Genomic DNA, 27,767 nt, shown 5'->3' on the forward strand with positions numbered 1-27,767 from the left:
ATAAGGAGTATCGGGATTACTTATCTCTTTTGCTTTGAATCTTCAAAGTTCAACTATGCAAATCACCCGAACCTAATCGAAGCCATTAAAATCCATCGTCCACAACTTTGAAACCAAAAAGAACTGAGAACAGATTAAAATTTGGTAAAATAATCTAATTTGGGATATTGTCGAGTGTGTAGCTTCATACCTAGACCAGGGTGAAGAAAGGATAGGGTCGATCAGGCGATGGTGCCCAACTATCTAGGTCAGTCTGAACATCATGAACTCAATTGATAAATATCAGCCATAGCTTAGGTGACTCAATAGGGGTCAATGGCAACCAGATTCTAGAGGTACCTAGGAAAGACTGGGGTAATAGGTCGACATGTTGCCCAATACCCAAGAGGTTTGAGGCCTCCTCACTAGCTTCAACTTGAATCCATCGAAAAAGGAAGACAGAACCCTATAGTGGGATCCATGAATCAAATAGAGAGAGAGAAAGAGAGAGTAGAGAGAGAAAAATAAGATAGAAATGGACCTTCCTCTTTCTCTCTCCTCTTCTTTTTTCCCTTCTTTTTATTGTTTGCTAAAATAGAGGAAGGGGGGGTGGACCACGGCTATGGTCGTGGTGGTCAACGCCGGAGTGTCAACAATAGAAGGGGATGACAACAGCACAACTGGAGGTCTGATAGTGGTTGAGAGGGCAACAATCGTCGGCGACCGGTAGAAAAAAGGCCGAACAGGGGCGTTCTTTGGTTTGGTCATTTCGGGTTCCAACCCACTCACTAATGGTTGGGGCTCCGATGCAAGAGAGAAGCTGAGAGCCTCAACGACAAATGCTGGTGGTGAAAATGGCCGGAAAAAAGAATAAAAGTTGGCCAAAAGCAGGAGATGTGAATCAGGCTTTTTCTTTTGGTTGATTTTTGGTGAAATCGAGATCAGTAAAAGATCTTTATTGCATGAGAAGGTGAAGAGAAGGAAGATCGAAGCTGACTCTGGTGAGTTTTCGTGGTCGGCACAATGAACCTGACGGCGGCCTTCAAGAGGAAGAAGGGGAAGAAAGAGGTGGCGGTGATCGGTGATCAATGATGCTTCGAAGGGGTGGAGGATTTCTGGAGTAGAGGGCATTTTAAAGGAAAAGGAAAGCCTCCAATTGCTTGTAGAGTTCGACTCCCGAATGAAAAAGAGCTCTCATTTGGAGTCTTCCTCCTACTGGGTATGTAGAAGGCATACACCCAATTGACATTTTTTCTGCAGGCTCGGACTATCTCAGTGATGGGCGGATCCGGTGGACCAAGTCATCACATAGCTAATCAAACTGAATCTGTTCTAGAGAAACAGATGGAGATGTTATGCCTCATTTAGAAAGGAAGAAGAAGCTATTATACATCAATAACATTTTAATCTCAAGAAGTAAATTTTAAAAGGGCTTATAATTTAATTTAATATACTAATAATCCAATTATAACTCAAAACAAGGATGTCACCTAATCAATTGATTTTAGAAACTTAAACTGATAATAGAGAAAGGAATAACAACATATATTAGGCTTAACCCTCACCTCACTTGCAGTCCAAACCATATCAGTCGAGACCACAATGACTGAAATAGTAACAAATCATGATGATGGGAATGAATCAAGATAGCAATTGTATTGATAAAATAAATAATTAACATAGATGGAGGTTGAATCCTTGATATTCAGTAAACCTGAGTTTTGATTCCATGTTAACTAATGATTAATTGAATTATATAATCCTATGATTTCTTAAACTAATAAGTTCATGAAATGAATCGTAAACACAATTGAAATGATCAAAAAAGAGATAATTAAGCTTCAGAAAGCAATGCTTGAAACTGAACTTTGATAGTTCTTATTGTTGATTTATCTTTTCTGGTCATTTATGTCAAGATACATTACGATAGGAGGAGGAGGAGGTGGAGGGGTCTATAAACTTTGATGCGGTAGCCGGTTTTGGGGGCATGTGCTGCTAGTGGGATTAGATGGTCATTAGTCCGCTCCTAATTTCAAAGTAAAAAAAATACATAAAATATCCCTTAAACTAATGAGTCCTCCCACGCATTGATAAGACCCATAAACTAACGTCACCCTCCTTCAGGCAGATGACATCTTTTTTTTCCCGTTAAAATAGGAAATTTATGAGGCACCTACTCGGCCACGACACACTCATAGTTTTATTTCAGTGTATGTAACATTAGAGTCTAGTTGGATTTTTTAATCAATTAGTACATTAAAGTTTCCTTTTGGTCTCTATCTAGGCGCCTCAAGCATTCCTCTTGCGATCTTAGAAATTAATATGGTGGATATTTATATCTTAATGAATCATTGATGGAAAAGACATAGCTTGCTAGGGACCATCTTCACTTAATAATAAGTAAATATATAAACAAAGTAAAGAACAAATTCAAGTCTAAGGGTGTGGTCTTCTGTTCGTGCGGAATAAGTAAGCAGTGATGCATCATAAGTATGTAGGGAACGTGCCTTGGATATTGAATCCCTGGATCTGGGAGGATACTGTAGTTTTCTGCAAAGCTATAACTATGATGTGGATTTTTTTTTTTTTCTGAAGCATAAATGTGGGCCGAGGGTGTGATTAGGGTTAAAGCATCATGTTATAACCCCTTCTTGTATGTGTGCCTCGTGTACTGGAGCTAGCTGGCTGGGTGCATGACATGGAAGTGTTTTATTTTGAAATAATAGAAGCAGCTGGCTGCTACCATGCATGGGAACATATGTTGGGACTCTGGCCTACTTTTTAAAAGGTTATGTTATAAATAATCAGCAAGTTGTATATGCATCTAAGTATTGTGTAATCGAGCCAACTTATTTAATTTCAAGCCGAACTGGAGCTACTTGTAAGCAGCCAGAATGTCAAAAACGTGAGAATGTGTATCTGCTCCCCATCCCTATCCAACTATTGCTAATGTACCTTCCCCTCTTTTTTGTTTTTTTGTTCCCAACTTGCTCTTCTTCTTCTCTTCTTTCCTTTCCTTGTGTCGCCTGTTTGGTACTCTCCCTGAGCTGTTCTTTTTCTGATACGTGGATTTATGTTCTTCACGAATTCTGATGGTTTTCTTTACCAAGTACATTTCCATCAATAGAAAGCAAAAGATCTATTATACATACTTCAGCTAATTTTTGACATTATATCTTTATGTTCAATTGAAATGTATTCTTTTACATATAATTTATATTAATATTTAAAAATTATAATATAAATTATTTTTATTTAAATAATTAAAATACTATATAATGTATAATTTGTTTTTTTTAATTTCTACATCCAGCTTAATCAAGTTAAGCTTAAATGAGCCAGGTCTAACCAGCTCTACCTCAGTTTGTTTAGTAACCGAGCGAGTCAAAGTCGAGCTAAATTTTGAACAAGAAAAGAGTTACACATAAACAGCTCGTACATCTGATAGTTCTATACCAAACCCTCTATTAAAATAATTTTACTTCGTGGATAAGATTTTTTTTTCCCTCGCTGGATTTGAGATTATCAAGTACTATAACGGTGTGTTATTTTTGCAAAATCTTGCATGTGTTAACCATGATAGGATGTTTTTGCAAAAAAAGGAATGCCATACATGATCTCAACTAGGAGACCTAATTTAATGCATTAGGATATGATAAAGGTGCAGTAATGCCAAAAATTAATATTGGAGGTACCGACCCTGCTATGGTTGATGCTTGTAGGGAGTACTGCAAGCTGATCCATAGAATAGTAATCTTAAGAAATTCCACTTGAAGTTGGGACCACCAATGGTTGGCGTCTTCAAGTGGTTCAGAGTTTAGTTTCAAGAGAGTTAATCCTTTGCAATTCAGAACGGATCATGCGATGGATCTTTTGAAATTTGGTTAGTGTTAGGTCTTTATCAGTCCCGTAAAAATAATATGTGGCAGCTGGTATAGATGGGCCAACTGCATGGAAGTATGCAATAAACCTTTGCCAGTTGGAAGAGTAATTAAGGTTATTCTCTGAACAAAAAAAAAAAAAATCTGCGTATCTATTTTCAGGAGTCCACCAAGGACAACTCATGTTGAGGACTGAAAGATCATGAGGTTTAAATTGAAAAATTATTTGCTATTAATTATTTTCATCTGATCATGCAATTGGTTTTCCACTTCCATTTGTTAAGAATGTAAAGGTTAGGCTCATTCTTTCTAAGTTTGGCTCGAGAGCAATATTTCTTCTACACATTTTGCAAAATAAAATTAATTTTATTTTTTTTGAAATAAATATTACTTAAAATATGTCATATATCCTGTTATTTTAAAGAATATGTTATATGTTAAAAGCAGTGATGGAAGAAAAACTATTGGGATATCAAAGGATAAAAGAATAGGGTTTAAAGGATAAGAAGAATTACATAATGTAGTGGTAGGTATTTTGCTTAGTTTCGTTTTGCTTTACATACCTTAGCATTTCAACTTTTTTTTTTCTAAAAATGACTAGTATAATAATTAGCTTTTATAAAAGAGTTAAATTCTCTGTGGTATAAAAATATAATTACGTTGTATGGAAGAGTTCGAATCTTCTGCAGAGCAATTTTTGTATCATAAAATATGACAGTATTGCAGATAGCTACCACCTCATTTATTTTGGAGATAGATATGATTTTTATTTATTTTTAAAATATGATGAGGTATTTTAGTATGATGCATAATGTATCACAGTGAGGTAGGAGAATCGTTGGTCTTCCAAATAGTAGGCATGGTACATGGATGGATGGTTATTTCCTTTCTTTTTTGTTCCCCTTCTACTTTCTTATTGAATTACAGGTGGGAATGTCAAGTCACTTGTCTGCGTGACAACGCTACTACACAAAGCGCATGTTGCCCTTCCCACTGGAATCTCTCTATCATGTCGTTTCAGAAAGGGATCAGGCTGCTATCCTTATAGTACAAAACCCATGCCTTCCAAAAGTCAGAAACACCTCCAAAAGCAAATCAAACAAACAATACCCATTTGCCTTCTTTTAAACCCTACCAGACTGATCAGCAAATTAAACAAACAATGCTCATTTGCCCTTCCATCAAAAAATAAAACTCATTTGCCCTTCTGTGTCTGAAAACGTCTGTCATTCTGTATCCCTCTTTCCCTCCCCCCATATAAAAGCAAACAAGGTTACTCCAACAATAGAAAAAGCAAATAACAGATCCTATACTAGCATAGAAATTTTCATATATATTATAATATCTTTGGTGTTATTTTTATTTCTTATTTTTATTTTAAAAATAATATATAGAAACCAAGATAAAAAAATGTGTTTGATGGAATTATTTTTTACTTTTTATTTATAAAATTATATTTAATATTTTTAATAAATAAAAGTAAAAAATTCTTACTTTCAATATTTTCAAAAATAATAAATATATATTTTATTATTAACATCAACGATACCTCCAACACCGTAGTAGTGTCGTCATCTCTACAATTGTCACTGCCTTCATCATACCACCACCATCACTGTTGCCGTTTCAACCACAAAATCAGTATTCCTGCCATTATCGTCACCAAAAATGGCCTTCACCAGACCGTCGTCTCTATCAACATCACCTCATTATCAATGCTTTTATTGTCCCCATCACTACTACCATCGTCTCTAACATCATCGCTATGTTTATATTTTTAGAAATGTTTACTGCACTGTACATTTATATTTTAAAATTTTAAAACTAAATTTTTTTTTAGATTTTTGAAATTAAAAAAATAAAAGTGATGCGAAACGAGACCTAAACTTCTTGTTTCTCTCTATTTCACTGGTATATGAATCTTCAATTGTGTATTTTAGACATCTCATAAATTATACGATATTATCCTATCTTATGGTTTATCATTGTTTTGAGAAACATCTCATAGTTTATTCTGAAAAAATTATAAACAAATTTTCTTGTCCCACACTGGCATATCAATGGTAACCTCATATTGCCCATCACAACAACTGGACTTTGTGGACTTATCAACTCATACATAAAACATTGATGAAAAGGAAAGGCTCGCATGAGCCCTACCAATACCAGATAATTCGTGGACCAACCTTCTTACAAGCCTTCTGAGCTTACATTTCCTCTCTCTCTCTCTCTCTCTCTCTCTCTCTCTGACTGATACCTCCATCCTTCTCTCCAGCATCTTCCCGTTTGATTAACCAGAAGCCAAATAATCCCTCCCTTCCCTGAAGGATTCAAGGAACCTTCTAGGGCAGTCATATTGGCAGAACAAAAATACAAAACATAGTACTCATATCTTTCCTCTTTCTATCTCAATGTTTCAATAGTGTCCAGCCCAATCTCTGAGCCTTCTCCTTCCTCCCCGGCCCTTTGATCTCTCTTGGGACCCAGAGATCTCCGGAGGAAACAAATAAAAAGAGACAGAGAGAAGCCACATCAAAGAAGAGGAGTACTACAGTCTTTCCTAAAAGTTTCCTCTAAGAACTCAAACAGTTCTCGAGTGACATGGATTTAGCCCACGGAAGAGGAGATAGGTATCGCTACTGTAGGGGAGAAGACCAAGAGGGGGCATCCAAGAGCCCTTCCTTCACTCCCTCCTCCTCCTCCTCCTCCCTTACTTGGTTCCCTCATGCCGAGGCCACTGCCCGTTCGATCGAGACGGAGCATATGTTTGACAAGGTGGTGACGCCGAGCGATGTCGGGAAGCTGAACCGGCTCGTGATCCCAAAGCAGTACGCGGAGAAGTACTTCCCTCTAGACCCGTCGGTGGCCGACAAGGGGCTATCACTGTGCTTTGAGGACCGCAGCGGGAAGCCATGGCCGTTCCGTTACTCCTACTGGAACAGCAGCCAGAGCTATGTCATGACCAAGGGATGGAGCCGCTTCGTCAAGGACAAGCGGCTCGACGCAGGCGACACCGTCTCCTTCAGCCGCGGTGTCGGCGAGGCCAGCCGTGGCCGCCTCTTCATCGACTGGCGGCGCCGCCCCAGCTCCCACCACCACCTCCTGCCACTCCCCAGCCCGGCGGCGATGCAGTTACCCTTCACTGCCGTCGCACCGTTCGCCGGGCTCTTCGCCCCTCCGGTGCCCGCCATGCGCCATGCGCCAAGCCCCGGAATTGGTGGTGATGGCGGGTCATACGTGCATTTTCGGTCAGTTTGCCCCCCGCCGCACGTACGGGTGCCGATGGTCTTGGACTCGGTGCCGGTGGTCCATGGCGCAGTGGAGACCAAGCGAGTCCGGATCTTTGGTGTGAACCTGGAGTGCTCCGAGCCGAACGGGGGGCTGCCTCTGACCCGGCCTAAGCCTCCTCAATCTCCTCTCCAGTGGAGAATTGGGGCTGGCGGGTCTCTCGAGTCTACTGTAGTGTCTACAGGAAACAAGCTGCAGTGATCCATAGATCTCCACTAATAATTCAGGAAGAAAGGAGGAGAAGAAAGAAGTTTGATATACTTACTCTTATTATTTACTCCATCTTGTGCTTACTTGAATGAAAGGTTTCAGGATTCTGTCATTCCCTTTTTCTGTTTCATCGTCATCTTTTGGAGCATAAAGAAAATTTGAGCATTTCGAGTGCGTTTGGGTGAGAGCGAAAGGAAGTGAAGAGGGATGTATGTGAACTATAATATTTCTATACTTTTGTTCCTTTCGTATTGAACCATTATTAAAATTGTATGTATATTCCCCCAGATGCCCGACTTATGATGCATAGTAGCCTTGTTCTTCTGATCTACCTTTTCATATGCTTCAAGCTATTGATATTTTTAGTATACCAACTTTACTTATTTGGTCTGGGATTCCATTTTCCTATTATCCTTGCCAGGAAATTGTAGCTTCATCCCTCCACTGGTAACAAGACAGCAAGCTTCGGATCGGAGAGGTGATTGATGGAGTATTAAAGGTGGGATTTAACCCTAATTTATTATCTCTTATATATGTTTGATCTTTGCCTCCTTTGTTGGCTCTTGATTTACTACATTGTTAATTGAGCTAAGAATCACTTTCATTTAAGAAACCTCACATTGCTTGAAAAGGCCATGATGCAAAGCTGGAGAGTTATATATATATATATATATATATATATATATATATATATATATATATATATATATATATATATATATATATATATATGAACAAAGAAGAAGCATCCCTACTTATATATTGTGCTATGAAAAAATAATTGGGCTCTATGAGATATGATACCATTTTAAAGGGTTTTCTAGGAGTTGGTAAAAAAAAGATGACTATAAGGCTGCACCTTTAGATGCTAGTTAAGTGTAACGATTGTGAGGTAAGCTGGTGGGTGGACTTGCTACTGACTTTAAGTGTTGTCCATAATGCGCTAGAAGGGTATACGTACGATATACAATATCTTGGTCTTAATTTCTTACCTAACAAAAAAAAGAAGATGAGAAATAGATGGGAAACTATATAAAGAATAATGAGAGTAATAGAAACCATTTAAGTAAATATTAACTAGACATTTTTGTTTAAAAGACACCTTATAGCGAGGATTTTCATTTCTATTCTACTTTTATTGGCCTCATCTTCTGCATAGTGTGAGTTATGCCTTGGTCTTACAGACGACACAATGTAGCCTATAAGATGAAGTAAACTCATTTTCCCCCTCAAGAAAGAAAAAGGGGTGGGGAACGTCTTACTTCATTCTTCATAAGCCGTTATGTCTGCAATAGCAAACACGTTAACTGTTAGTTTTTTGAAGTTTGAAGTATGAATAGAAGCCTTATCTGAACATTATAAGGTAGCATGGAGCTCCAAACAGTGATCAATCATCTAAAATCCAGAATTGTTACAGAAAATAGGAGCATGAAAACAAATGTTATTTTTCCTAAACTTTGGACTCGTTGTGTACAGAGTTCAAATTTTTTTTAAAAAAAGAATTAAGAGTGAAGACCATATTGGTTTGCTGGCTGTGTGATGCACCTTTTTCTATCAAATCCTGAAGTTCTTGGAGCATGCTTTAGACTTGTGTTTTTCCTTTTGTTAGATTGAGTAATATATGCTGAGAACAAATAAAGAGTTTGAGTCCAACCAGGAGAAAGCTCTGATATACAAGTGGAACCCGATTTAACTTTTAGGCCCGATCCTTTGTAGCAATCCTTCTACTTCTCACGAATTCTTTTTATATGCGACTAAATTTCACACGCAATCCCCAACTTTCTCCCTCTTCAAGTGTGAGCCAATTTCAACTCCCCCTCGAGTCCAACCCACCACTCTTTGTCAAGCTCCATGCCCAATAATTTTTCTGAGTGCACCATGTATTACTACTCCAGCCCAGGATCCCACAGGTGACTGATTATACATATGAATTTATTAATTATATATGAATTTACATCTGTGCTCATGAATCAATTAATTATGGTCAAGCATACAATATATGAGTATTAAATAGTAGAATATATGTTTACAAATTGTCACAAACATAATAATTTTTAGTTACCAATATAACAAGATAACTATACATACCCACACATAAAGTTTTAGTGAAAAATCGATTAGTATGTTGTTTAAACTATTAACGTACGCTAATCAGAAATATCATTATTGTACCTTGATCAAAATGCCATTATAAGATCACCCATAGTTATCAAGGTTGCTCTTGCAACATCCATCTATATACTAATTCTATTTGAATAGAAAAAGAAAGAAAATAGACATTAAAGTTTTTATTTCATACTGCCAATTTTAAGTTGAGCCAAATGGCTAATATGGATTTAGATGCCCCAATGTGAGGGAAAAACTTCATATGTCATAATGACATATTTATCCACTTTTTAGCTTGTTAAATTGCATGATAGGGCCAGAGATTGGTTCTTGTAGATAATAATAAAAGCATTGGATCGATATTGTGGTGTGAAGTGTTGTGAAAGAATTATCATACCAGTTATTTAGTTAATTTATGATCATATAGATATGTTGCACTGGTAATTTTTTGAGAACATGTAAAAGTAATGAGATACATCAAAAAAGAAAAAGATAGAAGAGCACCTAAAAGCACAGGGTAATCCTTATTGTGGTGTGAAATGTTGTGGAAGATTTCTCATGCCATTTATTAAGTTAATTTTATGACGATATAGATATGCCATATTGCAATTTCTAAGAACATGTAAAAGCAAAGATACATCAAACACAAAAGATAGAAGAGCACCTAAAAGCACCGGACAAGACCTTATAAATGAGCATTATCAATCTTTGTTGACGGGAATTTTTTCTGCAATTATTTCCTTTATGGAAAATATCAATTCTAAAATCAATGAAAGGAGGTCAATGATCCAATATGATATCACAATGATGAGTTTTGACCAAACTTTATGGAGATTAGAGAACCAATAAGCATCAATCTTACATTGCAAATTAGTTCATAACCAATTGACCATTCAGTATTTTCAAAACAAAATCTAAATAAGCTTCTCTAGTCTGTAGATCATTGTTTTCATAGAGGATGTCGGCATTCATGGTAAAGGTAATGAACAGGCACCTTAGAGTTTGATTTGATTTCGGCACATCGGTTTCTAAATTTATTAGCATAGTTGAGAATCTCCTTAGAAGAAAAGATTTCACAATAATTGGTTCATTGCTGTGGAATTTGCATCATGAGCTAGGTTCAATCTCTGGATGAGTTTTTGATGATATACCTATGAAGTACAAAATTATCAGTTCTTTTTACTTATGGTCCTTAATTTTAGTACAAGGTTATGCCAAATATTTGCAGTTATGTTTGTTCTTAATGGAAGTCTTTCTCCTTTCTCTAGTAAAGCTGAATACCTACTATTTAGAATTCTGAGAATCTTATTTGCAAGCATAGTAGCTGACGTATCCTTTGGAGCAAGTAGTGTTTCTATCCTTCCATGGATTCTAGCTAAATTTGAATAATTAATATAGGAGACATAGCCTCCTGTTCCCTGAATCACATGTTGAAGCATAAGATCCTACTTTGCAATCAGCTCTACTTATTTTCTCAACTTGCAGGTAATACATATAAAATTCTAAATATCCAATGTCTGCTATAATAAGAGATGCCATAGTTTCAAGACTTCTTTTAAGCACACCATATAAAGAAGGTGGTGAAACTCCAATTCTATGGAAGTACCTCCTTTTTCTTTTAACCTTTGAACTTCTAGAGGAAAAGAATCTGGTTTTATGTAAAGTACAGAGTTTCTTTCTTTCTCTTTTTTTTCTTCTTTTTTTCTTGGAATTATGTAATTAGCTGTCATGATGTTGTTCATGTTTTTTCCAATAAAGATACTTGATTTGTGAACAAGCTTGTTTTAATTCTTCATCCCAAGGAACTTATATTTTTGAAGCAAAAAATCTCAATCTCTACTAAAATCTTATATTCCCTTGTGGATTTAAGGATTGTTATCAATATGATGACAGCATGTTGTCATTTCATATAGCTATAAATCACTTGTGGGGTGATAAGAAAATATTAGAATAACATTCTTTTTTTTTTGGAGCAAAGGAAATACTGGAATAACATATTATGGAAACCCTCTTGCACTCTTAAAGGCCAAGCCTAATCAATGTTTTACTGCCAAAAGAATTGATCACTGCTCTCCATGAAGCATTAATAAGGAACTATTTTTTGTATAACCAAAAAATGATTATATTTGTGTGTCTGTATTTGGTTTTGTTGAAAAAACTCATTCTAGTTGAATAACTTCAGTAAGCCTTTTGAACTAATGATAAACTGATCATATTAATTACACAAGTTAGTGATGTCTAGATGTGATTTATATGCTACACGGTCATACTATATTTGTAGTGTAAGAGATCAGCATTAAATTAACGAGTGGGCGTTACCATGTGAGTGTTAATAGCTTTACAGCAATGTATCCATAAAACTTTCACCCACACTGAGAAACACCAACTACCCTCGGATTGTTTGCCTCTCGAAGGATACTTTGATGCTTTACTGCTGCATGAGTTACATACCTGTGCTACTTAGACTCTCAAGTCTCTGTACAAAACCTTATGTTCATTAAGTAACATATTGTTCACTAATTACTCCTTCAATATTTTGATCCTTGTTCTTTTTAACCGAGAGAGACCTTTAACCTCTTGATAACCTTCAGTTCGGCCCTTCTTTAAAAATTCACTTCTTTTGATAGCTATAATGATAGATTGCTTGGCAACAAGTATGCTGATAATATTATACTTGGAAAGAGTAGCAATTTGTAAACGAAGGAAAATTATAAAGTAGCACAAATAATTATGGGTGCAGAAACTGATTCACATAAAATGCTATGATGATTTATACAAAAAATTGAATATCTATGTACTGTCTTCTCAATTTTTTTATTAAAAAAAAGTATGTAGTAATTCTAGTACAACCATCAAGATTTCTTTAGGAAGTAATATAGTTGTTGGCTTCTAAACAGATCCACTAGCTGAAAAATTGGAGTGCCATTTGTCATGTTCATTCCAAGAAAGTAGGTGTATATATAGGGAATGGTGGTGTAGTGCAAGAAGATCGAAGGTTGAAGGATTAGATGATGGAATCATACAGATAAACTCCAATCCTTCCGCCGCAAGCAACGAACATGGATCGATCCTTCAGATCATAACTCGGTTAGGCATTGAGTACTCAACTCAAAAGGAGGGACAAATAAGTCGAGCTGATCTTTTGGGTTTTAGGACATGGAAAAGTTTTGAGGGTGGACCATCCTTGGCAATAGGGACCCTTGTAGACCCATGAAACCAACAGCATGCCTTGCTCTTGCTTGTAGGTCTTGGCTTGCGTGCATGAGGATGGGAGCAGGAAGAAGGCAGGAGTATGTCCTTACCACACTAAATGGTGTGGTCCAAGGGCTAGAGTGTGAATGGGAGTGGAGCGAGGACAGTAGAATCTTAGGCCCTATTAGCATCAATTCTTGTTATCTCTGAACCTCTGCCGTTCAAGCATCTCAAGCAAGGGTCGCTGTAATCCATGTGAACTCAGCATCTGGGTGCCGGCACCCCATTGACGTCTATAGTTGTCACTTTGGACTGAAGCCGCCACCACCACTTGTTTGTGGCATCTTTACTGAAGTGGTACGTGGTATCAGCATCTTTTGCTCTCCACAAATAACTCATTGTTGCTGGAAAACCAATTCATCAACAAATTGCCGCTCATAACCGGTGTTGGATCGAAATTCACTAAAGATAAGATTTATTAGGATATGTAAATATTCTAATTTTTTCTTATCGCAAATTTTAGTGTTGCCCAGCTATGCAGTCCAAGAGAGGAGGGGGGGGGGGGGGGATGGGTTTTTCAAAAACTGTTACTAAATGCAGCGAAATTAAATACTTGATATAAGAAAATAAATTTCAGTAAATGATTAATAAGCAAATGAGCTGAAGATAAAGGTAAACAGATCAAGCAACGCAAACACAAAAGATTGATAGTGGTTCGGTGCCAATCCTGCACCTACGTCCACTTTACAAGAGTTCTTTTTTGGAAATTCACTGTAATCTATAACCCAGATTACAGCTCAGTTGTTCTCTGAGTTCGCAACTAAAGCTAGTTGATTTTTTCAGATTAATCAACCAAAACTTACAACTGATTGTTTTCCAGGGGATCACAAACAACCCAGTTGATTTTTTCAGAAAATCAACCAAAACCTACACAGATTGTTTTCCGAGTTCACAATCAACCCAATTGATTTTTTCAGTTAATCAACCAAAACCTACACAATCTAATTTCAAGTTTGAATGGACATTTTCTACAAGTTTCAATTCCTGAAACTTGTTACAGCAAAGTTTAAAAGAATTTAAGCACAATGAATATAGCTCCAAAATAATAAATGCAAAATAATAAATAGAGCTGGACTCTGTTGGTTGACTTGATTGCTCTTGAAGGTGCTTCACCAACTCTCTGGTGTAGAATATGTGATCTTTCAGCTTGCAATGAATGCTTTTGAATAATTTTTTTTTTTTTGAAGCTCTCTCTTTTGCTTTCTCTTTCTTGCTTTGATGAATTTTTCTTTGTAGTGCTTGAACTTTCCTTTTCCTTTGGTGTTCCCATGCATTTATACTATTTGGAGAAGTTTGAAATACTTTTCTAGCCGTTAAACAGTTAATAGAGTCGTTGTGAAATAAAAATAACTGTTTGGATTCACTGAAAAACTAGTCATTACTATTGTCAGACGTTGAGGAGTCGACTCGCCATTTTCTAGGGTTGACTAATGATCTTCAGGAGTCGTCTCAAGCTTGCTTCTATTTTTGTTGCGCTCTATCTTTCATTTGTGTCACTTATGAAGTCTGCTCTCTTAGTTCAAGGATTGGCTCGTTGCTTTAAAAGGTCGACTCTTCAACGGACTAAGTTTTACTTCTCTCTGTCTTTCTACTATAGTCGTTCTGGAGTCAACTCTAGTTTGATTGGAGTCGCCTCGTGAAGTCTATTGGTCAACTTGCTAATGCAATAATTTTCTCAGCTCTCTATCTGTCCTTTGAGATTGTTCTGGGGTCGACTCGTGATCTGCAGGAGTCAGATTGTAAAAGCGTATCAGTCAGTGACAGTATGTCGGAGTCGACTCGTTGCAAGCTTAGGGTCAACTCTCAAGGTAACTTATAATGAAATTTTCTATGCTCGTATGTGAGCTTCTAAGGATTGGTTTCATGGTCTTTTGGAGTTCAGCTTCTTGATGTAGAGCTTCAGATGGATGATCTTCACTTAAGAGTGGCTGAAGGCTTTTTTCTTACTTGCTGAAATTAATCAATTGAACTCAAATCAATAGATTAGTCAACTTTTGACTTAACTATTTTGCATCATCAAAAACACTCTTTTAGGGTAATAGTTATGTCCAGCCTATAATATTTTTCTTTGTTAATGTAATACTTAAAATCATGCTAACAAGGAAAATATCCTAATTATAAATAAAATATAAAACTTTTTTTTATATTTTTGAGGAACAACCTTGGATTGCCACCTTCTAGCTTCAAACTCAACCTAACCAACATATATATTTAAGGAAAGAGATCGAAGTCCCGTTGGCCTTATTCCTATCTTATAGTAAATGATATTAATGTTGGAATTTGTTTTGAAAGATTGCAGACGTATTAGTAAGGGAAAACATGACCCTATCAGAACATATAATAAAGTTCAAAATATGCACCAAAATAAGCGGGAAAGTAGATTGGATAATACATATCTGAATCCAATTTCGTATCTAAATCTATCCGGATATGAATAGCAATTTGAGCATCAAGCTAATATCCATATTAGTACCTCCATCCATCAAAGAAAAATGGATATGAATAAGATAGGCAACTATCTGATCCAAATCCGAATATCTGATTCTATTTGTAACCATATTTAATTTTATATAGTATGCATAAACTTTTAAAGAAATAAATGACCATATTAACATGTTATTAACTTGATTTAATAATATCCTTGTCTCTGTGATCATGAAATTTAATTATCCAACTTATATTTGTATTTGTATCCATACTTTCTATATATGATTTGTATCCGTATCCATTTAAAACAAATAACGATATATATTTTTGCATTTAACTAACCTCCGTGTCCATATCTATATTTGTTAAACAAAATAAATATGCATATGGATATATTAGTATCCGATTAGATTTCAGCCTTGGACCAAAATCATTAAAACATCCTCATGTGGATTTTTGTATTAGAGGGAATTACTCTGTAAAGGATTTAATCATTGTTGATCTATGAAAGAACATAATTTTACTAAATGAGATGAATATTTTAAAAAATATTTTATTCATTGGTAAAGGATTACTCGGTAAAATTTATGAATTTTTGAACTGGGGTGAAAAATACATGTGTAAAACATTTTATATGTTTTGTTACGCTCAAAATGGGACTGGAGGAGTGATTTGAAATCATGACTGCACAATAAAACAATTATTAAATAAATTCTTTTATGTTTTTTATGATATTAAATATCAATATTGCTGTTATGGTGCAAGTTAAAAAAAGACAGATCAGTGGAATATCAGAGGCACTAGATTCGTATATACATACATATATATGAGAATAATCCAAATTTACTGTATTGTATTTTCATCTCCTTCCCCTTCGGCGACAAGCCGGGCGATGGTAATTAATTAGGGCAAGCAATCCCCCAGCACTGCACCCATGGCTCCTCCCATCCCATCACCCCAACCCCAGCCCTTCTTCCATGACCCTCTCCCTGGAGCCCCGACATTGCAAAATGTTACTATTCGTATTCACAAAGAAGCACTCCTTAGCTTCTTACAAGGGCAATTGATCTATTACCACCAGTCCTTTCTTTTTTATCTTTCTGCATTCAATGTAATGGTCATCTGCTACTTCTAGCCTGACAGCTGAGATAAATATAATGGCGATGTGGTGCATGAAATTCAATATATTTGACAATAGCTAGGCAAACTTCAAATTAGCTGTAGATTCTGTGGTTAAATAAGCATAATCTTTGGCGCCTGGAAGGAGAAAGCATTCCAGATGTATGACTAAAACTCGACAACCTCCACTCTTCTGCATCAATCCTGAGAGGGAACTTTTCTAGAGGTCAACCCTACCTAATGGACAATAAAAAAAGGTAAATAATCTAATTGGATTTTAAATACTATATGAATTGTCTATGTGTTATGTATACATTGGGTGGGGTATTATATATTATTTATATTGTAAATATGCATGTTTTCAACTTCAGCAAAACCATCGCTGAGATAATTAACTCAATGCCTGTATCTTCTTCCTTGCAAAAGAAAAAAAACCTAGTATTTAAGTTAATAATAAAAAAAATTAAAACCAAAATTAAGAAACCAAAAATATCATGACAACTATGCTTTGGGTGCATCAATATGCACCCAATGGTTCTCTTAATTGTCAGTACAAGTTCGATCCTCAACTTTTAGAGATTTGATAAAAACGGATAGGGAGAGTGCTATGGTGAGATAGCTTGATCTCATTGTCCTTCTGTAGAGTCCCAGGCTATGTTGTCGTTCCTAATTCCTAAAGCTAGCTGGAAAACAGCAAGGAAGAAGTGAGAGTCAGAGGCTGAACCTTGTCGAACCTAAGTAATAATCATAATCATAATCATAACAAAAACCAAGCTCACTGAGTAGTAGTTTCAGGTCCCCTGGATCCAATTATTGCTTGTTCCCAAAAAACTGAATGCAGCCATCTCTCAATTTATAAAAGAGAGAGTACAGCAGAAACACACATTTAGCAAGTGTTTGTAGGTTCAACATTAGGCTACTTACATCATCTTATACTGCAGTTTAACCATAAATATCCCAGGCAGTTCCATATAAAAACATCAGAATGCACTGTTGTTATTTACATGCTTTTTTGGAGTCCTCGGAAATCCGAAAACTAGAAGTGAAGACTTCTGTTCTGGGGCTACAAAATATCCTCCTTCAGTACATGCTCCCATTCCGATGAGGGGCTATCATATCCACCAGAGAGCGAACAACTCCCCTGCTTCTTTGTTATGGATGGCTGAATCACCTTTCCACCCAAAGAGCTCGAACAGAACTCTCTGGTCGCTGCATCTCCATAAATAGTTGAAGGCAGTCTAATATCTTCATTGCTGTTTGTACGAGGATGCTGTCTCTCAACAACTAAACCTGAATTTCTAGGTCCACCGTTCAGATATGAAGGTAGGCTACTCTCTGTGAAAGTCAAATCAGCAAGCTTTATTGATGGTTGCTTCAGCCCAGAATTATTTTCATTGTCAGAACAAGAACTATGTGCAGTCTCTTTTGTTCCTGAGCAAACTCCAAAGTCCAATGAGTCAAAAATCTTCGGCTGTTCATTAATGCTCCAAGAATTCCATACATCAGTCTGCTGCTTCAGAGATCTTTTATGATCCATTACAAATGCTTCAAGATCCTCCGACTTGCCCCCATTTGATGACAGCACAGAAAGTGCCTTGTGAGGTTTTCCGGAACTATTCTTACCTGCATTTGCCAAGAGGGAAGAACAAACACCAGACAAGTTCTCCTTGGCCTTCAATGGCGCATCATGTCCATTGACATCATGCACCATGCTTGGGCTTGGTGATGTGGTCACTGGGTGCAGCTTACCTGAAATTCTAATGAATCATTAGGATTTGCTGCAAAGTGATGAATCTCTTTACAAGGACAAAAAAAGGTGAACAAGAAGTCCAATCAGCACCAAAAGCATCACCTTTTGTCTGGCACTTACGATTGTCCGCCTCAATCTTCATGCGAGCAAGCTGAAGCTCATATTTCAGTCTACACAGTGCAACTTCTGCCTCAATCCACAGATTCTTATATAACAGCATCCGTGGGTTGTCATCCCCATCAGAGAAAGTTTTTTCTAGAACATTCCCTAGGTCCTGCAGATGGATAAAAGGTGCAAGCATAACAGCATGAATAAAAAAATGTTTCTTAACAGCTTCTATCTCAGAGTTGTAAGTCATACCTGCATTATCCCATCAACTTTCCCCAAATTTATGTCACGACCCTTGGAAAATAAATGCACAAACTCACTGGTCTCCATATTATAACCAATCCATTGCAAGTTAACCTTCATGTCATGGGTGTTGTTCGTGTTGCTCTGGCATGCAGCATCAGTCTCTAGACCTGTATTCTGAGAACAAGCAGCCTCTAGCCTGGAAACATGAGAACTGCCCTCAACAGAACCCTGCAGAAAACCTTCTTTCATTAAATATGGAAAAGTTTGATGCGGTAGATGGTGATAAAGACAAGATCCATGGAGATGAGTTTCAACAAGGATGTTAATCTAAAACATAGGTCCATGCTGAACATATGCACATGAAGCTACCAAAATATAAACATTGAATGTAAGAGAATACAGTCCTGTAAGTTGTCACAACATGCTACTGTTGACTCCCTTCTCAGTAACAATTGACAGGAGAAGAAATAAAGTACGCATAATATCCTCCAACAGAGAATCGATACTAAAGAAATCTATGCATAATGTTTCATTTCCAACATTATGGTTTGACCTGCCTTGAATAATATGACTGTGATTGCTCTATCCACCACTTTAAGGCAGCAGGTATCACCACACCATCCATTATCATGCTGTTGCAAGCCCATCATCCTATAATTCCACCAGTCCTAGTAATAACCACCTTTAATCATCATATCTACAGAACATTCAAGTTTCTCATCAATGACCAAAAACCACCATAAGAAGTGTGGCTTCCCTGCTGTCATCGCAATCACACCTTCTCACTCCATAATCACTGCCAGACATTCTTCAAGGTGCCAATCCATGGCCATCCCGCCCCTAAAACCAAGGTTATCACTCCATATCTCTAGCAGGACACTGATGCTATGGCCAGAGTGGCAGAGCAGAAAACAATGACAACCGTGTTGATGGAAAAGTCTTTAAAGGGGTATAGGGTAGGGGTGGCAATCGGATCGGGTCGGATATAAACGGGTCGAGTCATATGCAGATCGAGTCAGAAAATCATAAATCTGAACCCGACCTGTTTATTAAACAGGTCAGAAATTACAACCTGAACCTGTCATATTTAATAAACAGGTAAACCGATCCGACCCGTTTAACCTGTTTAATAAATAAGTAACCTATTTGCTCAATCTGACCCGACCTGTTTAACATGTTTAGCCTATAAAGAAACAATTCGAAAGCCACCTTTGCCGAATCTACCGAAATTAGCATAAAACCAATTCTAAAGACGAAAATAGACGATCAAAACCCCCAAGAGTTTTAATTAATCCGTAGAATGAGGTTCACATCTAAATGATCACAAAACTAGACACCGAGATCGCTACTGGACACAAAAGTTAAAAAAAAAAAAGACACCAGACAAGAAATCAAGAAACCAACACAACTGCACTAGAAAACCTTCTCTGGAAACCAGATAAAAAAAAGAATCAAATAAATCACCATCGAGCACCGGAATCAAACTAGAAATCAAGAACCATAAGAATGGGAAAGTTACCCTAAAGAAATGCCGAAACTGGGCATGAAATGAAGGATCATATATCAAGAATACAAAGAAGAAGCAAGAAGAAAGGAAGGGGGGTGGATCGCTTGCCTTGGAATCTCCGGCTATCGGCGCCGTCGCACCCCTTGGTCGACTTTCTCGTCCCCATGCCTTGGAGGATCCGGAGGCCATCGGGGGACCACTAAAGGTCGTCCATGCGGCCGGAGAGGACGCGGAACTCGATCTTGAGGATGCAGTCGCCGTAGCGGCCCCAGATCCGAACGGTGCCAGAGAGGTCAGCGAAGGCAACCCACTCACCATCGGGGGAGAAGCGAGCAACGATGGCCTGGTAGGCGTGTTCGCCGTAGATGGATACCTCCAGGGGGCATCGAGGCAGCAGATGATCACCGACCGGCCATCGGTGTAGACGATGGAGTTGGTTTTGGGGTCGCCGGAGATCAAGATCCCGCGGCCGCGCTCCGTCAAGGGCGCGCACGCGTACGTCTCCGAGAGCTCCACCATTCGGTGACAATGAGAGATGGCGGAAGAAGAGTGGACTAGGGGAATATAAAAGAGCTAGAATTTGTGAGGACCCTGCTGATTATAAACCGTCTGATCGAGATGGACGACGATAGATCAAATTACGACCTAAACGGGTTAAACAGGTCACAAACATCTAAAATATATATCCGACCCAATTAATAAACAGGTTAAACGGGTCAAACTGTTTACGATCCAAACCTATTTAGGCCAAATCCAAACCTGTTTATGACGGATCGAACACGGGTCAGGTTGGCCGGTCGGGTCATATTTTGCCACCCTCGGTATAGAGGCTAAATTCTTTAAATATTAGGATGGGTCATTCCTTGAAATTAGATACCGGGACATTTATTTCATTTAAGAAAGATATAGCATGCCCTACATTAGAAATATATTATGAAGTTTAAATTCTTGTATCAAGGGTGGATCAAAATGCAAGCATTATATACAAAAAAAAAATAGAAAGCAAAAATATTACTGATTACATGTAATAAGCCTCCAAAATATTTATAAACTTAAAGAATGCAAGACAAACAAAAAGAAAAATGCATTCAGACAACCCAATTCCACATGGTCAAATTGATGAGCTCTACATTAGGAAGTAAGATTACCAATAGATAATTGTGAGTGAATACAGAACTTTGAGCTAACTATTCTTCCTTCTATATGTCAAAACTCAAATCTGAATAAACTAATAAAATGCATGATTGCATGTAGTTATGTATCCCTTGCCCTCCCCCCAACCAACAAAAGGAAAAAAAAATCAGCATGCGGACAACATAGTTATTTTTCAGATAATAAATAAAAGGTAGCAAAAAGATTCAGAATTGCATCACTAGAATGATTAGTTTTAACATGGAATTTGGAAGAAACACCAATTCAATATTTCGTAGATTAATCATATCATATATAACTTCCAAAGACAAATTTTGATGCTTCTCTCAGACTTGAGTGCATTCTACGAAGAGATGAATATAACCAACCGAATTTTAATCTCCGAATATCCAACAACTAACACTGATAACACAGAGCTGGTTAAAGCCGGAGAGACTGATTCAATTGTAATATTCACCTATTCTGTAAACTATACACAGGTAAATCAAGTATATATTGTAGCACAGTTGACTTGCAGAACATAGTTCTATCATATTTGGACTAAAATAAGAGACAAACTCAAGCTAATGATGAGATAGTCAAAATCACATACCTTTTCATTCCTCAGCAAAAATGCTTCAAGATTTTGAATTACTAGCCAGAGGAGCCTACGGTCATCTTCTTCCAATTTATTGTCATTACTCCATTCAGTAGACAAGAGAAGTTTTGAGGAAGAATGCATTGCCCTAATAAGCAGCTCTATATTGTTCAGTTTCAATGAAGATGAACCTGAAAGAAGCAATGAGCCAAGTAATTCAACGCACCCGCAAAACTAAACTCCTGGGAAAAAAAGGAAAAAAAAAGGTATCCAAGTATGTAGATTAGCATCAACTGAAACATTTAAATTGGAGAATCAAGACCTTTCTCAGGATTACTATTTCCATCGGCTGATGTGAACTGGTCAACAGCAGTACTTTTTTTTTTATCGCATTGTGTTGCATTATCATCTTTTGCTTCAGAATCAATATTCTTGTCTTTCCTAACTTCATTTGCCTGTTCTCTAAGGTTATCTGCACATTGAACATCCTTTCTATTGGGATCCTTTTTGCAATCTAACCCTGTCTTGTAATCATTTTCAGATTTCTGCTGCATGTTTAAAGAAATAACTGAAGAAGATCCCCCTATCTCAGCTACAGAAGATTTTTTTCTGTTCTCACCACAAATCAAATTTCCAACATGCTCAGCAGGAGTTCCTGAATATGCAACACTGTCAGGAAGAGGCTTTTGACCTTTATCCAAACAACTGTTACCTTCTGATTCCTTACATACAGGCTGAACACATACTGTTTCACCGACTTTAAATGGTGATTGTCGAGAAGCTGGAGTTCCTTTCCAACATGGTGAATCCACAGCAAGGTTGACCTCATCGAGTGTTTCTGAAGAACTTTGCATGGAATCTTCAAGTTGTGCAGAATGACATGCAGAGTTAGAGGAATCAGAAATTTTCAAATGTTTGATTTTCAACCCAGAATCTCCCTCTGTAGGGAAACCCATGTATTTTTCAGTAGATGAATTGTTGCTAGAAGGGAACTTTTTTTCATAGGTCACAGTCCCAATGATATTATTGTTCAGACTGTAATTTGCTCTGCTCTTCTCATCCTGACCCTCTTTACACTGTACAAATTGATTGATGCTAGGCTCCTTTTGGTTGGATGCTACACTGCCTGTGTCAATCATCTTATATGGAACGGCATGATGAACTGTTGAATATCTATTTTTTGATGTACTATAATCCATGGTCGAACTAATTAACGCTGATGGTGTATATACTTGGCCTGAGGTAGAACATGCTGTAGCTTGATTGTAAGCTGTGGGATTAGTCGAATATGAATCAAGTTGTGCCATATACCTATCATAAGAAGAATTTGAGATAAAGGGGTCGCATGGCTCCATCACAGAAGTTGAGTCTGGTATCTGAGAATAAGACGTTCCTTCAAGTACTGCACTTGGAGACAAAACTGATGCCCCAGAAAAGTTATAAGGGTAGGTCGTGCTTTCACCATAAATTGTTGACTGCTTCCCAAGAAGCCATTCAGAACTTTCTGATCCAAAGTATGCTCTTTTTGCTGCAGAATTAAAATATTTTCCATGCCAAATACCATAAGAATTATCTTCGTAGGTGCTAAGGCCTCCAGTTGCAACTCCTTCAAGTTGACAGAAACACAGGAAGATCATGATGTATTAGTTCATTTATGAATGTTCCCTTTTTCTGAGAATCTAAATACAATGAAGCACATTTTACCATATGGCTAAATAAATATATATATGGTAAGTTTCACAAGTTACTAAAACAGCATTAAACACTGTTCATACAAAGTACAGTCAGAATATTATTTTCTAGGTCATAAATTGTCGCATATTAAGCCAACTGAAGAGAGACAAGCTTTATTAAATCCAAGATGCATTTTACTGAATTCAAGTAGCAAGGGCAAAACAAGGTCAAAAAGACAGCATTGATCTATTTGCTGTGACTTATGCAGACCTAAATGGAGAGAAAATGTAAGATATCTCATACTTGGACAATGTTGGACCTCATTTTTGGTCGTCATCAACAAGGACAGCAAAGAGTGTCCCTACCACGAAGTACAAATGCAGGAGCAGAGCAAGTGATTCGCTAAGACTCGAGAGTGAAGCACTCAGTCAGAAACCATCTCTAAGCAAAGCCAAGTAGTTCAACCGCGATACGGGGAAGCAAGTGTTTTCCCACCTTTAATTTTGATTTAGCGGGAGTTAAATTCCCTAAACAAGGAGAGCTCTGATCCAGAAAAATTACCAAACTTGATGTGGACCAGTTTGGCCATTATGAGTATTCAAGAGAATGAAAGGAGTAAGTTGGTATTAGAGCTATGCTCTTACCTGGTGGAATTTCAATTTGATCTGATCATATCAAGTTGGTATCAGAGCTTCGGTCCTTTACATCTATAGGAGCTTTAGTGCATGATCCAGATGCGTGAGCGGTACAAGCAGTCAGAAGAAGGACTATCCATACTTGAAGTACATTAAAGGACAAAGACAACTATGGCCGCTACTTCTACCTCGATGGATAATGAGATGATAAAACGTCTCGCACAACTAGAGAAGAAGATAGCCCAACTCACTAAGATCGTGTCTCGATTGGCGATGCCTTCAATACAAGCATCAACAACTCTATCTTTGAGCAAAACTAAATGGTTCAGCCATAAGGCAGGGAAGCAAGCGTTTTTTCATCTTCAGTTTTGATTTAGTAGAAGTTGAATTTTCTAAACAAAGAAAGCTCTGATTCAGGAGGATCACTAGACTCAATGTGGACCAGTTTGGCCACTAAGAATATTCAGAAAAATCACCAAACTCAATGTGAAATACTTTGGCCACTACGAGTATTCGGAAGGATTATCAAACTCGATGCGGAACACTTTGACCACTACAAGTATTCAAGAGAATCACTAGACTCGATGTGAATCACTTTTGCCACTACGAGCAAAGCTGGATAGGGTTCAAGAGCGAGATCCGTCACATCGAAAAGTCGAGTCGCAGCCAAATTTCCAAAGGCTAAAACTTGGTCATACGATGCCCGATTGAGATGATTTTTTAAGAAAATTAGATATCTTTTGAAGATCTACAACTAAGAGAATGAATTTGAATGAAATTCCACCATTAGACCCCAAAACGGGCTAGTCAAACCGAAAATTCTTTTTTGGGTAAGACTTTGATTGGGCGTCTCTCTCTATCCGAGAACAATCAAGCGAAGCAATAAAAGACAGAATTGATATAGAAGTCGAGATCTATCTCCTCGAGATTTTTATTTTTTTTACAAGAGATGTCTATTTTAGAAAAAAGAGTCCTACTAGGATTCAGAAGAAGAATCCGACCCAAATTGTGTTAAGACGGACCTCAAATTATAAATAGAGGCTATGTACCTCTTTTTTTAAGGATCAATGAAAAAAAAGAGGACTTAAAGCCTTACTTCAAGATTTCTCCATCTTCTTCTAGTTTTCTTTTGAGAGATTTGAGTTGAGCGGGTTGAAAAAAAAATTTCTTCTCCCCGATCGGATCAAAGTCTGAATAGTGGCCTTTTGCAACCCCCGTCGTTCTTGAACCATGCTTCTTTACATTAATTTGCATGTCTTACTTCACCATTATAGACATCGAGTAATTCAAAATAGAATCAACAAATGGTAGTCACTTTCTTTTGTAACTTCTTATATGAATTCATGTCCATAGGAAGTAACTATAGTTTCATGTCGGCCGTCAACCTACTATAACCCTCCTATATCTAGGCTTAGGTCCAGCTATATACAAAACACAGGCAGAGTTTGTAATATAGCCGAATGGAGAAAACGGAAATATGTAGTGACCCCAACTAGTTTGGGATTAAGGCTTAATTGAGTTGAGATGAGTTTCTTTTGTACCTTCTTGTTATCAAATTCAAGTTAATTTTCTCCTCTCTTTTTTGATGTAGTAAGAAAAAAGGAACCTTTATTTTTCTAATGTATTGCATATTTTCACATATTATAGTAGAATTAAGCTTACAGGAAACATTATGATGTCTAGAAGAGGGTAATGGAACCTGAAAAGCCAGTAGCAAGAAAGACAGGGTGAAATTATGCACTATTAAACCTCTCAAGCACAAATTGTTTTAATTTTCTTTTTCCATTTGAAATTTACCTTCACCTCTCCCATGCCTGAATTGCTCCATTGTAAGAAAACTGAGTTCATGGAAATATCAAATTGTCTTACTTTCGTCATAACGAAGATGAAAACCTCAATTCCATTATTTGACTGGGGCAATAATTGAAGGCTAAAACATTCACATCCAATAAAAGTACATAAGACCTAAGGAATGTAACTAAGATGAACCTCTCTTTGTGAGGTGAATGGCTGTGACTCCATGACACCTCAAAGATGAAGTCTCAAAGCATCAGCAATTTGTATATGTTATGGTAATGACAGCCAATAGATGGGAAGACATTGCAAAAGTACAAAAAATAGACACGTTAAGCATTTAGATAACCATAATCTTACATAAGCACAATTACTAGGAAGAGATTCAGAATAAAAATTAATAAATATGTACATGGGTTACTCTCAAGTTCATTGTTACCAAGTTCACCATCATAAGTCAGGTGCATCTCATGATTCTTTCTGACTCAAATACATATTTCTAGACAAACAAAAGTATTTGTAATACTTCTATCTTTACAGAAACAATTCAATAAGTGATCACCAGCAATGGGTAAAAGGCCCAACATGCGAAATCAAAATACCAAGCCATTTCATATAGGTTCGATGCTTAATCGTAATCTCATAAAAGAACTTTTTCTCCCAATTATTAAAGTTCACCAAAATATTATTTCAACACATGGAAGAGGGATCACAGTGAAACGATGCAGTACCCTTCCATCATCTATTCTCAGAGTTTCTTGGTCAGATACATTTTCATCCTATAAGAATGATTTTGCATCAATAGACCATAGACATTGCAAAGAAAAAAGTACATCATAAAGAAAAAGAAAAAAAAGATGAAGTTACATCACACAAAATCTTTTGGCACTTCCATCTTTTCTTTCTTTCCTTCTTGACATTGGCATCTATCTTGTTTCAACCTAATATATTAAAAATGGTAACTTTAAGAAATTCCGTTAAAGAACATATTTATAACAGATATCTACAATCCACAAATCATATCAGTAATGTAGTAGTAATGTTATCATGCAATCCCTAAACTCAAGAAGCTACCAGAACTCCTTTACCACTAAAGTTCAATTATTTGTCACGAGTTTCAAAAGAAACAAACATCATCCGAGCCACAAGAAGAACAATCACAAAGAAGAGATACCTTCCTGAAGAGATGGGACCCCGTAGCTCGAGGAAGGATCCATCCACGAAGAGACCCCATCGGGAACCTTCCCCCGCCCGACTTCCCCTCCATCGAACGGCCCGTTCCACGGGCCCACCCCAACCCCGGCATAACCCTCATACTCTGGAGGGGGCTCCAGGGGATCAAGGCCGGAACTCTGCAAGCTGGGACAGTATCGATGGTAACAGGGGTTCTTGATGACGCCGGAACTCGGGAAGGAGCGGTAGGAGCCGGCGGTGATGGAAGACATCCGGGAGGCGGAAGAGGCGGCGACGGAGGCGGCTGGGGACCACTCGGGAGGATTGCTGGGGAACGCAAGAAAGGGCTGGAAGGACGACGGTTGCAGGGCGGGCGGAGGTGGGGGCGGCGGGGAGAGGTTGGTCATGGAGGCGACGGTGAAAGGAGGGGCGAGAGGCGAGAGGTTGGAGGAATACATGGAGGCGGGAGCCGCCGCGGCCGGCGGTGGGCCGTAGTTGCCGGAAGGCCCGCTGCTGACGCGGATCATCGGAGAAAGAGAGAGAGGGGGGCGGAGGGAAGGACCAAAGAAGCCTCTTTAAGTCGGGACTCGGGAAGGGGTAGACTTCTTGTGAAGTTCCAAAATAAAATTATTACTACACGGTTATTAGGGCTACAAATGGATCGGGTCGGATCCTTAATGGCCCGATCCAATCCAGTTTCTAATTCTAATTTTCGATCCAAATCCGACTCAATTGAAAATCGGATTGAGCCGGGTCGAGTCGGGTCGGGTCGGGTCCATGCCTACAAATTTTGACCCGACGGGTTATTTAAGTTGGGTCGAGTCAGCTCCGAGTTAGGTCCGAGTCGAGTCCGAGTCTATGTATTGTTATATTCAAAGTTCCACTATAT

At 37.8% G+C, this 27,767-nt stretch overlaps 2 protein-coding genes across 3 annotated transcripts; one reads left to right on the forward strand and one right to left on the reverse strand.

Moving 5' to 3' along the window:
- Positions 1-6,038: 6,038 nt before the first annotated feature.
- Positions 6,039-8,004, forward strand: LOC103722572 (B3 domain-containing protein Os03g0120900-like). Of its 2 annotated transcripts, XR_016396667.1 has the most exons (2): positions 6,039-7,567; positions 7,780-8,004. XR_016396667.1 is itself a non-coding variant. In XM_089925851.1 (1 exon), the coding sequence occupies exon 1, from the start codon at positions 6,462-6,464 to the stop codon at positions 7,347-7,349; it is 888 nt and encodes a 295-aa protein (XP_089781977.1). In that variant the 5' UTR covers positions 6,039-6,461; the 3' UTR covers positions 7,350-7,683. The 2 variants fall into 2 exon arrangements, 1 of the variants encoding a protein (XP_089781977.1); XM_089925851.1 differs by lacking the exon at positions 7,780-8,004 and having other exon boundaries at positions 6,039-7,683.
- A 9,037-nt stretch (positions 8,005-17,041) lies between these two features.
- Positions 17,042-27,491, reverse strand: LOC103722571 (uncharacterized). Its single transcript, XM_008813172.6, has 6 exons — positions 26,880-27,491; positions 21,925-23,208; positions 21,618-21,793; positions 18,373-18,594; positions 18,115-18,286; positions 17,042-18,011 (listed from the first exon to the last, which is right to left on the reverse strand). Exons 1-6 carry the CDS (start codon positions 27,403-27,405, stop codon positions 17,326-17,328), a joined length of 3,066 nt encoding a protein of 1,021 aa, XP_008811394.3. The 5' UTR covers positions 27,406-27,491; the 3' UTR covers positions 17,042-17,325.
- Between the last annotated feature and the right edge of the window lie 276 nt (positions 27,492-27,767).

This window comes from Phoenix dactylifera, chromosome 10 (genome assembly GCF_051530095.1).
Source record: "Phoenix dactylifera cultivar Ajwa chromosome 10, Ajwa_hap1_PhDact_Kaust_v1.1, whole genome shotgun sequence".
Taxonomy (NCBI): domain Eukaryota; kingdom Viridiplantae; phylum Streptophyta; class Magnoliopsida; order Arecales; family Arecaceae; genus Phoenix; species Phoenix dactylifera.

Bases quoted from the DNA above. Each gene is read 5' to 3' on its own strand.
- LOC103722572 (XM_089925851.1), top strand. From the start codon at position 6,462: ATGGATTTAGCCCACGGAAGAGGAGATAGGTATCGCTACTGTAGGGGA.
- LOC103722571 (XM_008813172.6), bottom strand. From the start codon at position 27,405: ATGATCCGCGTCAGCAGCGGGCCTTCCGGCAACTACGGCCCACCGCCG. The intron at 21,794-21,924 runs GTCTTGATTCTC...TGCTTCTTTCAG, and splicing joins AAATAGTAATCCTGAGAAAG to GTTCATCTTCATTGAAACTG. The intron at 18,287-18,372 runs GTATGACTTACA...ATCCATCTGCAG, and splicing joins AAGTTGATGGGATAATGCAG to GACCTAGGGAATGTTCTAGA.